At 47.3% G+C, this 13804-nt stretch overlaps 2 protein-coding genes across 2 annotated transcripts; one reads left to right on the plus strand and one right to left on the minus strand.

The window, feature by feature from the left end:
* Positions 1-514: 514 nt before the first annotated feature.
* Positions 515-9682, minus strand: CCS (copper chaperone for superoxide dismutase). Its single transcript, XM_082202702.1, has 8 exons — positions 9489-9682; positions 8569-8641; positions 7003-7140; positions 5116-5296; positions 4952-5012; positions 3846-3923; positions 2800-2903; positions 515-1771 (listed from the first exon to the last, which is right to left on the minus strand). The coding sequence occupies exons 1-8, from the start codon at positions 9531-9533 to the stop codon at positions 1618-1620; spliced, it is 834 nt and encodes a 277-aa protein (XP_082058828.1). The 5' UTR covers positions 9534-9682; the 3' UTR covers positions 515-1617.
* Positions 9683-9752: 70 nt separating this feature from the next.
* On the plus strand, positions 9753-12897 carry CCDC87 (coiled-coil domain containing 87). The gene has a single exon (XM_082202701.1). It carries the CDS (start codon positions 9907-9909, stop codon positions 12502-12504), a length of 2598 nt encoding a protein of 865 aa, XP_082058827.1. The 5' UTR covers positions 9753-9906; the 3' UTR covers positions 12505-12897.
* The last annotated feature ends 907 nt before the right edge of the window (positions 12898-13804 follow it).

Genomic DNA, 13804 nt, shown 5'->3' on the forward strand with positions numbered 1-13804 from the left:
CAGAGTGGAAGCAGCTTTGCCCCCAAAAATGAGAAATCCAAGAATGTAGCATACCTTTAACCGGGCAACTGCATGTCCTACCCCCACCATAAGACCATTCTTTGATGCACTTTATAATTTGCATCTTACTAGTGGGACCTTCAACAGAATGTTGCAATGTTCCCTTACCTCCTAACAGGAGTTCTGCTCAAGGTTCTAGCCATTCCTTACCACAGGATATTCCAGTCAAATTCCCAACCTCCCCTCTCCCCCAAATCAGCATGACATTCTTCAGCTACAGCAGGCACTGTCCTCAATGACATTTTGGGGTGCGGGGTTCTTCTGCAAACAGGGTTCCTTAGGGCATACCAGTACTTCCATCTTGTTTGTTTCTGAGTTATTAAATGGTCTCAAACTTCTTCCCTTCCTAGCTCAAATTCAGTGTTCAGCTGAAAATCCCACAAACTTGAGTGACTTCTATGCAAGGAAATTATACACACCAATGAACATGTCAAGCCAAATAAGACTGGATAGCTACTAAAAAGAATTTTAAGTTTTAATGGTTCTATTAAGAGCATAATGGCACGGGTCTAGAGTATGCACACCTCAGAAGTCATGGATTCCCCTTCCCATCTCCCCAAAACATGCACTGTAGCACATAAGGCAGCCACAAACCCAACATGACAACTACTGTGCATTTATTTATTAATTCACAATAACGCCCCCTCCTGTGTTTCCATACTCACAATTATTAAGCTGGATTAGTTTCCCTATTCTGCTCATTAAACATGCACTGAAAGAGGAGGGGATAGCCACCCATTACTTTTCCCAACTCTGTGTCCCAAGGGCAAGGATGGGAAACCTGTGGGTCCCTTCAGGTGTTCTGGGACTTCAACTCTCTACAGCCCCAGCCAGCACTGGCCAATGGCCAAGGCTGATGGGAGTTGGAAGTCCAACAAGACCTGGAGTACCAATGGTTAAGTGTTGTGTTCATTTACCTTGTATTATATACAGAATCACAGTGAAGGTTTATCGCAAGAAACACCACCTCCAAAGTTCAACCAAGATCCTTAATTGGCAACAGAGAAGGTCAAGAAAGTGAGAAGCAGCCAGCGAAGTCCTACCAGAGTAGACCCATTGAAACCAAGGGCCATGATTAACTTAAGTCCACTGATTTCCAATGGATATACTTGAGAGTAGGACTCATTGGCTACAATCAAAGTGAGTGTGTCTGAAAATAAGGCACTTGAAACACCCAAAGATAAAGCTAGCAGACTTGTTTATGGGTGGCCCAAAGACACTGGAAGAGCAACAACACTTTCCAACAAACTCTTTGCTCATAAATGACTATTTTAGAATTCAGACAAGGGATATAATTCATATGACACATACCTCACAAGGACTGATGCTTTACCATGTCATTGCAGAATAGGCTACATTTCCTCCTCCAGTGCCTTTTAAGAACTTCACAATTAAGACATTCAAGGGGCTAAGCGCTTGCCATTACTACGCCACTACAAAGCAGCACCTGTTGAACTCCTGCCTAACACATTGCACTTAGGACACACAGGAAAATGAAAGCAGCTGGAACCCTTGGGATGTCCTAGCCCAAAGAGAGCCTGGGCAGAACTTCAAAGCCTAGAGATGAGGGGTGGGTTGGCCAGCAGCTTTCCGGTCTGGCCTGGCTGCAGGCCGCTCCCGTTCCTCCCACAGCGTCACTCCATCGCAGGTGCATATTTTCTTGGGGTTCTGGAAGAGGCCGGCAGAGCGCGCAATGATTCCACAGGCCACTCTAGGAAGGAAAAGGAAGGCGGCTTAAGTCCTTAGCTGCAGAGAGGACCACTAGACCAGGTCTCTGCATCCCATTATTGCAGCCTTTCTCAACCTGTGGGTCCCCAAATGTTGTTGAACTACAACTTCCATCTCCCCTAGCTAGCAAGGCCAGAGCTCAGGGATGGGAGTTGTAGTCCAACAACATCTGGGGACCCACAGGTTGAGAACCGGTGCATTACTGACTGAAAATAGTATTGCAGCTGCCTTCCCACAGCTCAAGCTCTGGAAAGACTTGGGTATGTTTAAAAAATGATATTAAAAAACCATCCACACACACAGAAGAAGACCCAGCAGACTAGACACAGTCAAATCCAACTCCAGAGATGCACTGCATATCGTGGTGGGTGGGGAAACGATCTGGCTGGCAAGAACAGGATCCTTATCTCCCCTATACCTCCCACCCCCGCAACAAAATTTTACAAGTGGTTGGGGACACCTAATGGATGTCAGAATGTTATCAGGTGCCCTGTTTTTGCAAAGTTTGCAAAGAAGTTTGAAGGAGAAGCACCGGTGGGAGGTTGTGGGTGTGGGTGTGAAGGAGCAGTCTTATGAGTGCACCTTGCTTGACCAAAGAACAACTGGGAGCTTTAAGCTCCCGATTGCTCCTCTGAAGTTTCGCCCTTTGCCCATGCCATATGGGTGGCGTGGCCTACTGAAAATGGCCTCATGGACCGAATGGGGAGGCCTGGAGGTCTACATGCTGACGGTTCCTCACCCTGCTGTACCTGTTTAAATGGAAAACCAGTTGTGCGATCAATCACTGGCTAACCTTTTCCTCAAGGCTCTGAGGAGTCCAGGCAAGAAACACCTCCAGGTAACAGGAAAGACTTGGGTCTGCCAAAGACCCTGTTGGTTTTCAGTGAGCCAGAGTAGGCAATGCTATGTCTGATGGACAAAGAATCTGCCCTGGTTTTAGACAGCTTCCTAGGTCAGGTGCCCCACCTTGCAGCAGACAAAGAGAACTCAATAAACTCTAATCCTTCTTACCTCTCACCCGAATTTCCAGTGACTTTTGAGAGCGGGTGGCTTCCGCGGCCCAAGTCGTCCTGCCCTGCGTCTACCACCAGTGAGCGGCCAATGATGTCATGAACCTAAAATGGAGCATAGCAATGCATGTGCAACCAGTCCTTGTCGCTCTAGTGATGGTGGCAGCTCCCAGCAATGCTGGCCATGCAAGGGGCACTATTGTACTTGATCCTAAACTGAAAACAACTCTGCCCAAACTATTGGGTCATGACAAAACTGTTTGGCCACTGGATGAAGTGCTGCAACACGGTGTGTTCCTGACCACTGTCAATGCTCTAAGAGAAGCTGCCAACAACAGAAGAAAACTGACAAGCAAAGCAGGTTTCATGAGCAACACCACAGAAAGGTCATTTTGACTGGGAAGTGCGTCACACAAAGCCTTGAGGCAGGGGTGGGTGTGATGTCCATTGATAGGAGGGAGCTCAGGAAAGTCTGTTTAATACAGCACAAGGTTTGCTCTGTGGAAAAGATACTGGAGTTTGTAGACATAACAGAGCCGGCACGGGAGTTGGGATGCAAGTGAGCTGTGCAGGACCAAGCTGATTGCTAGCTTAGCAAAGGCTCTTTTTATCAGCAAAATATGCAAAACCAGCAAGATACATTCAGGGCTTTGCTCTTTATACTTCTCCAATCCCAAGCCTCCTGGGTGTTATCTACGCAACTTGCTCCACCACATCATGTTCCCATTACAGGGGGAAATGAAGTAAAGGTCAGGACATGGAACACTGCTGAGGAGACAAAAGGTCAAGGAGTGGGCATGGCGGCTAGACAGCTGTAGCTTGTCTTATGCTGCGGAGGAGGGTATGCCCTCACCCTGCAACGCCATCCCTACAGGAGTTAATGAACAATCAAACTATAAAATTTTCCTACACTGTAAGAAGGGATCTATTGATTCTGAAGAAAATGGAAGGGAAAAGGAACCAGCTGCCCTGTGTCCTGTTGTTTCCATCAGTTTTTTGATCACAAGCCCACTCACTGTGCTCCTCACATCCTCCAGGAAGCCTCACCTTCAGCTGGTTGTCTTCCATCCGGAAGGAAGCCCTTCCATCATCAGCTGCCAATATATTTCCAAGATCCCCAGCATGCTGCAAACAGAGCCCCAGGAAGCACAGTTAGATTCTGGGCAGCTCAGCCCAAAACCACTATATTTGTTCCCTTTCTCTGTCCCTCCCTCTCATACACACAACACAATGTTAATCCCTTGCCTCCCTGCACACCTTTCTCCCCATCACAACCATGCTCCCAGCCAGCCCATCAAGTAACAGTTGGAGGAGTGCAGTTTACATTGCGAGGGACCATGCATGGGCTTAGGCAGGGATCTCCCCATGAGCTTGGCAGGGAAGCAGAAAAAGTTGTTGGTGGAAGTCAATTTGGCAGCCCGAGACAACCTGCGAGTGCTACACCAAATTCATCTGATTCTAAAGCGCTTTCACCAAATGTTGCCTTTCCCTGAAGAAGGCAAAAGGCGCTTGCCTCTCCTTCAACGCTCACCCTCTCCCCACTTCTTGGGGTTTTTTAACGAAAAGCTGGACTACTCAGAAATAAAAGTTCACACCACTGGATCACACCCACAAATGGATGCTTAGCCTGCCCTTAACTCCCAAAATTGGAAGTGGGTCCCAAATCAGGGCTGCAAATATTTCATTTCATTCAGTTACTTTATTATTAATTGGTGGGAAATAAATTTTGAATCACTATGGGTAGGTTTTAATTGGAGATAATGAGAGTTCAGGACACGGTTCTTTATTTTTGAGGTTATTTTGGATCTGAAAAGTTATTGCAATAGGGAACGAAAGAAGGATGCCCCTTCTAACAAATGAGCAATAGCTTGTACATTATCAGTATTCAATCAGTTACACACTTGGTTACCGTAATTAATCAACTGAAAGTTCTTTAAACTGGCTCATGGTCCTGGTTAACAATTAATTTCATTTATCAGTCACCTAGTTAAAAAACAGTCTTGTGGTGACTTAAGAGCAGAAAAAAATTGCAGAGTTAAAGCACAGCACTCATCAATATGAAAACAAGACAACCACCTCAACACCAGGAGGAACCTGGAGGGTTCCCACCCCTGCCTTAAGTAATTTAATACCTGGTGATGCCACAAACTCACCCTATGAACATCCTGGGGACCCCCATGACATTCCCCATGAGGATTGAAGTGGTCTCCACAGCTGTTTGAGAGACAAGAAAAGTTTTGATAGCGAGAGTCAGTGAAAGAAAGGGCTCCCTAAAGCCAAGGAGACGCCTCAGAAGGTGCCTGTTAATGCCTCTCACCTGTCGCAGGAATTGGTGACATCCCCAAACTCATGCACATGCAGGCCGTGCAGCCCCGGCTCCAGACCATCAATGGCGCCATCAATGAGGCAGCTTTGTGGGGACAGCTGCAAGAACCTCACCACACCCTGGACCAACCCTGGGCCAGACACCATTGCCACAGCGGCAGCACCGAGACTCCCTATAAAGGGAAGAGGTCGCACAAGTTTGCTGCTTGCTTTGAGGAGTTCCCTTACACATGTCGCTCTCAGGACCAAGAGACTTCCAGGGGAGGAAATGGCTGACTGACTGCCTCTCTGTCTACTCTCTGCTGACAGAGGTTAATTTTGTGGTGATTGATGGTATTCAGACGAAATCACAGTGGGATAAAGAGTGATCAAGGGAGTAACCTCAAGTGCTCGGATCAAAACTGTTTTCTGCTGTCTGAACTGACACTGCATCCAAACTCCTCATAAGAACCCTTCATAAGTTCTGCATTCTCCCTTAAACATTTTTGGGACAGGATAGCCTATAACTTAGCAAGATTTATCAGCCGGCAGATGAAAACTCACTGTCGAAAAACTTGCAAGAGCCACTTTCTGTCTTTAATAAAAGAGAGAAAACTGGTTGTTAAAGTGTCTAAGGCAGAGCAAAAAGCCCAATTTATGGTTGACGATAAAGATTAAGCAACTGAGGGAAAATCTTTCTTTCTTTTTTTTCTTCTTGTGGCTGGGAAACCGAAAGTAAATCGGCCATCACTTCCTCTGTGGGGGAAAAATATTGTGGGAAAACAATGTTGCTGTGACTGTGATCTTAGGGTGGAACCTTAAGGCAGAAATATTAAGTTAAAGTTGGAACTTATAAAGAAACTGTGTTGTTAATAATGATGCTTTTACACATAAGCAGGGAGGGCTAGAGAATCTGCAACTCCTGCAATCACGACGAACGCTCTAGAACAGGGGTAGGCAGCCTGTGGCCCTAGGACAGGGGTGAGAAACTTCTGACCCATGGGACACCCTTAGCTTGCTAGGGGTTCCCATTTTTGCCTGCAAGGCTGTTGTGGTTAAACCACGGCTACCTGTCAATAAATGACATCATCACAACGTTTGATGGGTGCTGTCAACTCCTGTGAAAAGCCTATGGGTACTGAGCAGGGAGTTTTCCCTTGCTTGACTTTCCAGGACTTAAAGTGGCACACAGAGCTGATCCCTGCATCTCGCAGGGATGAACCTGCAGATGGGCAGAGGATTCAGTCCTGCTAAGTTCAGCTGCATATGCCAGTTCTGGTGGGGAACTGACACATGCAGCCCATCTGTGTAGAAAGCAGAATTGCAACCCTCCACCCATCAGATGGTGCACAGGGAATTCAACCCCGCTTGGTCACTATCTTCCCCATCCCCATTTATCAGTTTTGGTGGTGGTGGGCAATCATGGGTGGTATCCAACTAAGTTCTACTTAGAGTGGATTGTTAAAATTAATGGCCTTAAATTAGTCATGTTAATTAATTTCCATGAGTCTACTCTGATCCAGTGATCTAGCCCTAAGCCTAAGGTCAAAAGTCCTCTGCAAGTTACCCATTTAGGCCTTTGGCAAGGATGGCTTGTCGATCCCCCACACAGACTGATGGGTGGAGAAAGAGAGATGGCAGACAGCCACTGACAAGTTGCCCATGAGCAAATGTCACTCTCGATGGCAGGAGGGGAGGTTGACAACTCCTGCTCTAGCCACTGTTCTTCTCTGTACCAGCACATTTTCTGATAAAAATCCTTAGCTAAAATTGCCAATATTCATTTGGGAGGAGATGAAGAAGCCATGATGCTTGGCACCTATTGAAAACGAGTTTTGAAGTTTGTTGTGGAGATATTCTAGGTGGGAAGCTGGAAGGAGGTGAGGCAGAATCAGCTTACCAGGCACAGCAGCCCCCATCCCTTTCAGCACAGCACTGCGTCCGGTGCTCTCCAATAGGCTTTGGACCTTCTCAGCACCAAGGCTAGTCTCCACCAGCACACTCTGTGATTCCAGCTGGACGTTAAGCACCTGAAGGCCTGGGGAAGAGGTAGGAGGTGGAAAGAGATAGGGAAGGAGAAGGTGAAGTGCAAAGACAGAAGTCACTGCCATGATGCAACTGTTGCATTCCACACTAGTCCATTAAACTACCCTGCTCCCCTGACAAGCCACCACTTTTACTCATAACAAGAGTCTCCTCCTTTATCCTTAACACAAAACATTCAGAAGACCTTCCTGATGGCGTAGGTGTTCTGGCTGTGGAACCAACTGCCTTGGAAGGTGGTGGACTCCCAACTTTGCTGGAGGTTTTGAAACACAATCTGGATGGGATTAGGGATGCTGTGGTAATAAATTTCCTACACTGGCAGGGGCTTGGACTAGATGACCCCCGAGGACCATTCCAACAGTATGAGTCCTCCCACACAAACCTGCCTGTTGAGTACCACCAATCTGCTATATATTTTAGAAAGTGATTTGTCTGTCTTTCTATCTGTTCTCCATAGGTCTGGCTACCTCTTTTGCCAAATTTGGCACTAGGGTTCCCACACTGGGGGTAGCTGTTGTTGTCAATGTTTGGGCATTGGCTGCCATTCTGAAGCAAGACAGCAGACCAAAATGTCACTTTGGCGTGACTTTGTCTGGATTTTTTTGGCATAGGTTCAGTGGCCTTATGAGATATCTTTACCCCTGCTTCGTATTCTCCTGGTGGCATCTGTATAGTCACTGTTCCTTTTTTTAAATGGATAGCCATATGTTTTAGCAATGTCACAAGGTAGCTAACAATTAAAATAAAAAACAGCACAAATCAAGAAAATGATACAAACACCTGGCGGGGAGAGTGGGGAACAGTTTATCAGAGAAAAGAACAAGCCCAAAAACTCAGGAATTAACCTGGCACCTGAAGCCAGGGAGTATCTAGGTTTGATGGACCTCCCTGAGTATATTGTTCCATTAAAAAGACCCTTCTGCCAGAGGAGGTGTGGGAAACCTTTGGCTTTCCAGATGTTGCTGATCAACAGCTCCTATCAGCTCCAGCAAGCACAGCCAGAGATGATGGGAGCTGTAAGATCAGAGATATATGGATGGCCAAAGATTCCCCACACTTATCTTGGCAAATTTAGACAGAAGAACCTGGAGAAAGGCTTTTGATGTTGTATGGTAGCTGTAGACAAGATGAAGACCTAGATGGACAATTGTGCTGATATTGTAACACATTTTTTTTAGTACTGCTGCGCTTTCTGAGGAGTGTCAATGTGAGCAGTTGGGAAAAATAAAATTGCAGTGCGCCCAAGGAACAGGAAAAATGCCCACTCCCTGGACAGGGTTTAGAATTGTCACTTCAGATGTTGTTCCAACTTCAACTACCATCATCCTTGCTGGCTAGGGCTGATGGTAGTTGGAGTTCAACAGCATCTGGAGGGCCACAGGATCCTGACAAATGCCACAGGCCTTCATCATCTGATCACCTGGTATTCCCTGCAGAGATGACTGAATGGCCTCAACACAATTCTGACACACCATCTGGACAGCAAACTCCAGCTGTAAAAAAGCGAGAGAAGCTCATGTGAGTCCAAAGCTGCTTATTTAAAAAAGGAAAGAAAGAAAAATGTCGTTGTATGTAGAATGCAGAATATCTCTTACTGATCTGCAGCTGGAACATGATTTCAAATTACCAGACACTATTCAAGGAAAGCAGGGGGAACAGTGCTGAACCTGGTGGGCAGGTGGTCCTCCTTAGCACATTATGTTCACAGGATAAGGTTAGTACTATGTTAGGAGCAGTAGTTTGAATCCTTCACCCATTCAACAGTCTTTCTGCTTCATACCCTATCCATGGACACCCTAAACCTGCACGTTTATCATCATCATCTTTATATCCCGCCTTTCCCCCAAACCGGTAATCAAGGTAACTTAAAAGATAAAAGCATGAAAAGATATTCATTAAAAAAGCAATTAAACACTAAAGCTATATCTTTATTGTGTGTATGTAAGCTGTATTTCACCATGGCAGATTATGTGTCCATTTAGCTGAGTATTGTCTCTTCTGACTGGAAATGGCTTTCCAGGGCCTCAGGCAGAGGAGGGCCTTTCCATTCCTCGCTGCGCGATCCTTCCTAACTGGAGCTACCGTTGGAGGAGGACTTTGCACGTCTGTTCTGCCGCCCGTTTCTCCAACCATCCGATAAAAGGTAACAATTCCACCCACCCTCACGGAAGGCTTCCTGCATGTTTGCCATAGCAGGCAGAAACACAACAGGGGCAGACGCGGCGAGGAAAAAAACTTCCCCTGCTAGATTTCTGCATGTCATGCCTCTGCTTTTTAAGGCGAGATAACGGTTGGGCAAAGAAATTAGTGGCCCACCCCCGGCGGGGGATTCTATCCCACCTTGCAGCTGCTGCTGCCTCCACCGCTTCCTGGAGGTGCTTCCATCGCCGCCGCCGCCGCCTCCTTCTTCCTTTTCCTTCACGGGGAAATGTTGCCCGCCGGACCCGCTTGTACAAACACAAAACAGGAACCCGGAAGACGCTGACCTGCCACTCTAGCTCATCTCTATGATCGGCGACCGACTCGTCCTGTAAAAAGAGCAGTAAACGGAGTTGACAACGTCACTTCCTGCCCCCTCCTCTTCGGAGTCCGCGCGCCCTTTTCCCAGGCCCGGAACCAAACTCTCGCGCTCAGCGTCCCTCGGGGAAGCCGATTGGCGCCGAGTAGTCCGTTGTGGAGTAACCATGACGACCGCTCCATAAGCCCCCTTGGGGTTGCTGTCGCTGCTGCAGCTGCAGCTTCCGCCGAGCTCCCCGCCATGAATTCGTTTGTCGCGCTTCCCCGGCGCGAGGTGTACGCCCTAGACAACACGGAAAAGGCCAACCAGCAGCTGCATGACCACTACCAGCGGATCCTCGCCCCCCTGTCCCTCTTCCCGGCCACCGTCTCCAGGTTGAGGAGCTCGATCGACAAAGGGTCCTCTGCCATCTCGTCCCTGCAGAAGCCTGTGCCTGTGCCCATCTCCCTGGCCAACCTCATGCAGCTGCTAAAAGGCCGGATGGAGGTGGGGACCCAGTGGCAGCAAGTACCCAGCCCACACCAGCGGGCCTTCCAGCAGGTCATCCTAACTGAGGTCAAGCACATCTTTAAGGATGTACAGCGTTCCCTGTATGACCCAGCCTTCAGTCCCCAGGAAAATAGGGAACTCTACCAGCACCTGGTGACTTACATTGGCTTGGTATGCCAGCACCTTTTCCGTCGCTATCTGTCTGTCATGGAGCACCATCGTGCACTGTCTGTCTTCACGGACTGTGCTAACCTAACTCGCTTCTCTGCTCAACTCTCTCTGGACTGTTCCAGGCTCCTCAATGTAGCAGCCGTCCGCCACCGCCTAATAATGGACACGAAGACCCTGCAACTCCGCCAGACCGAAACGTCCAGGAAACGGGTTAGTATGGCAGGTTGGAGGTCAACGCAGATGGACGCATGCCATCTGCGTTTCAGCATTGACTACTTCATCAGGCTTATGAAACCTCACATAACAACAATGAGACAGAAGATAGCGAAGGATATCAAGGAATTGGAGGACTTACCTTTGTTAGACATGAACAAAATAAAGCAGTTAAATCTACCAAGACCGAGCTCTAGTAGCCACTTTAGACAAATGCAGTCTGATGTGTTGACAATGCCATGCTCACGCACCAGTACTTTAGGAGATCGGTCTAAACTCCAGCGGGTTAAGCATGCCCTTTCTAGCAGTCTCAAGAGGAGCCAGTCGTTGCCCAATATGAGAGTTGGACAGCTCCTAGCAGATGAACTTGGAATTCGTTTATCTGTGCGCCCTATCAGTCCTGATCTGCCTTGTCATTATGGTGAGACCACTGAAGATGATGGGCTCAAGGGAATGGCCGGGCTGGCTGAGGACCTCCGAAGACTAGCACAGAGAACAGTCCTGAAAAGCAGCCAGCAGAAAGGAGAGCAGGATGAGGATTTAGAGCTCCCTCCCCTCATTAAAGCCTTGACACGGCGCAAGACTAATGAAGTTCGCCTTGAGCAGCTTCAGAGAATACTTTGCTCTCTGCAACGAGAGGAGTCCTTTGAGATGTCACGGAAGAACACCATGATTGCTGCCCCAGCCACACATCCTCAGGCTGCAACAGTGAACTTTAAAGTCAATGAAAGGATGGTTGTGAAGGCAGCTGATATGCAAGTGTCAGAAAGAACCTACGTAGAAGCTGTGTCTATGGAGATATGTCCAGTAATTTACAATCACCTCCTTGGAGAGATAGATAATGCTACAGTGAAGTCTCTAGATGCAAATCTTTCGACTGGTGAAGAGGTCAGGGAGATGTACAAGGAACTAATGAATACTATCCCAAAAGACCACTTGAAATTCGACCTAGGGCCCATGATAGAATCCCCTGCAACCAACATTCAACTGGCTGGGTGCTTTGCTTCCTCAACATTGACTAGGGGGGAAAGTGAACAGGTCATTAATAAAGAGCTGAGTAACATCCTGCCACCTGGACCATTTGTCCCTGAGGAAGTGTCAGAGAGCCCAAATGTACCCTTCAAAAAAAATACTGGTAAAAAAACCTCTTGGCTTAAATGGTGGAAAGCAACATTCAACACTGACGATTACTTGAAATACATTGGCACCAAGGAGTCTGACTATTTGCCAGTGATATTTCATTTATACAGCGTTAAGGAAGATGAGGAGCAACAGCCTGTATTAGATGAGGTGCAAGTAAAGAAACAAGTGAAAGTGAAGAGAGACGTGATAAAGAAAGCTGCTGAACTTCAAACCAAGAAGGAAGAGTTTGAGCATGGGAAGTGGAATTCCAAATGCGCCATGCTGCGGGGGTTGGAAAATGTTTTTTGCTCTGACCACACATCTGAGGATCTCAAGGTCTTTCAGAGAAGGCTGGAAAGACTGTGGACAGTTCTTCATTTCTCTGAACAGGAAAGGCTGGATATGGCAATTAAGTACAGCTCCAACCCATATTACTGGCTGCTCCCAGACATGCTCCAAGCTTGGGAGACAGCAGCACGGTCTATCCAGGACCGAGAACTCCTGCTGGCTGATTTGGAACAGTTTGAAGAAACTGCTTCGAATCCAAACCGCTTGTTTGACCTGGCCCCCCGCTCCTTCATAGCACGAATGAAGGAATCCAGAACCAGGAACCGCTTGCGCTCTGAGTTGGCCCAGTATGACTCAGAGCTCTATATCATCCTGAACAATATCAAAGAGTCTTACAATGACACAGTGACCTACAAGGGACGCCCATACCTGCAGAAGATGGCATGGGACACAGTGGAGATGCTCTATTGGCTACAGCAGGAGCGACGTGCCAATACATTGAGGAGAGTCGTCCAGAAAAGGGGCCTAATTCGAAGACTTCCTCCTATCACTTAGAGACTGGTACCACTGTTTAGCTCAATGGCCAACACACCAAGATGGCAGTGGAGAAGACATCTTTTCTGCACATGCACCAAATTCATCCACATACTTTTCCAGCAGACCTCTCCTTCAGCCAAGCCAAAGGTTGAAAAACATGGAGGCAGACCCCAACAACCTAGATTCAGTTTGTAGTGTCATGGTCTATTGGTGCAATAAGGGAAAGAGCAGAGAGTGGTGGTGGGGAAAATGTGGGCATGCACCAAACATCCAGAATATGTTTAGCTCATTCCAAATTTCAGAAGGGTTGTCAGTTTGTGAGATGTGCCTTATCCACAAATGAATTGGATCCTATGAAGAATTTAAGGTTCCCCTATATCCTCAAATTAAAAATGTTTCTTGTCCTCATGATTTGAAGTGCTGCCATGATCTTTGAAGTAATTGCTTACAGACATTAGGCCTGCTATGAATTTCTTCCCTATGGCTTACCTTGCCATCTTACCAAAATTCTATTAGACCATGATTTTGCAAAGAATCCTGATGTGCCTGCCATGCACATTCTCTTCAATCCCCCAGGGCCTCTGGCACAGGTTGTGTCCAGCCTGTGTCAGTGCCCCTGGGGGATGGAGGAAGCGGGATGTGGCAATTTAGTGTGTCTTCAGAGTTTTGGCTACTGTACTACAGGTTCTACAAAACTGCAAGCATACAGTACAGGTTGCTTTGATGGAGCTGGGGTGGTGGGGTTCTGCTCCATCCCATAGTTGAGTAATGGGGGACCTGGCTTACCCATCAATCTTACATGGCAACTGGAGGGTAGATGTAGAGCAACGGTTGTTGTTGTTGTTGTGCAGGGTAGATGTAGAGCAACAGTAGTGGTTGTCAGCAACTAGTTTTCCTACAGTAGAAACCAAGACCACAATCCTCATTCCAGAGTGGTTTTCAAGTAGTTACGCTATCATATGAAACTATTCATACCTGTTAGTAACAAAGAGGCAGCTAAAATCCTTTGGGGGGATAGATTTGGCAGAGCTGCCAGTTGCATATCTCTATAGTAGACACCCAACTTTCTCCCCACTCAGTCCTCGTCAGTCTTCTCTGGCTATTGCAAATGGATTCCAGGAGAGGTCTGCAGGTTGGTAACATGAGAGTGGACCTTTTCTGCAGTGGCTCCCCATTTGTGGCATGCTCTCCCTAGGGAGGCTTGCCTGGCACCTTCATTATACACCTTTAGGCACCAGGCAAAAACATCTCTTCAACCAAGCCTTTGGCCAATTAACATTCTATGTACTTTTAGATGTGTATTGGGGGGGTTGTTTTG

The sequence above is a fragment of the Podarcis vaucheri genome (assembly GCF_965113315.1).
Source record: "Podarcis vaucheri genome assembly, chromosome: 16".
Lineage (NCBI taxonomy): Eukaryota > Metazoa > Chordata > Lepidosauria > Squamata > Lacertidae > Podarcis > Podarcis vaucheri.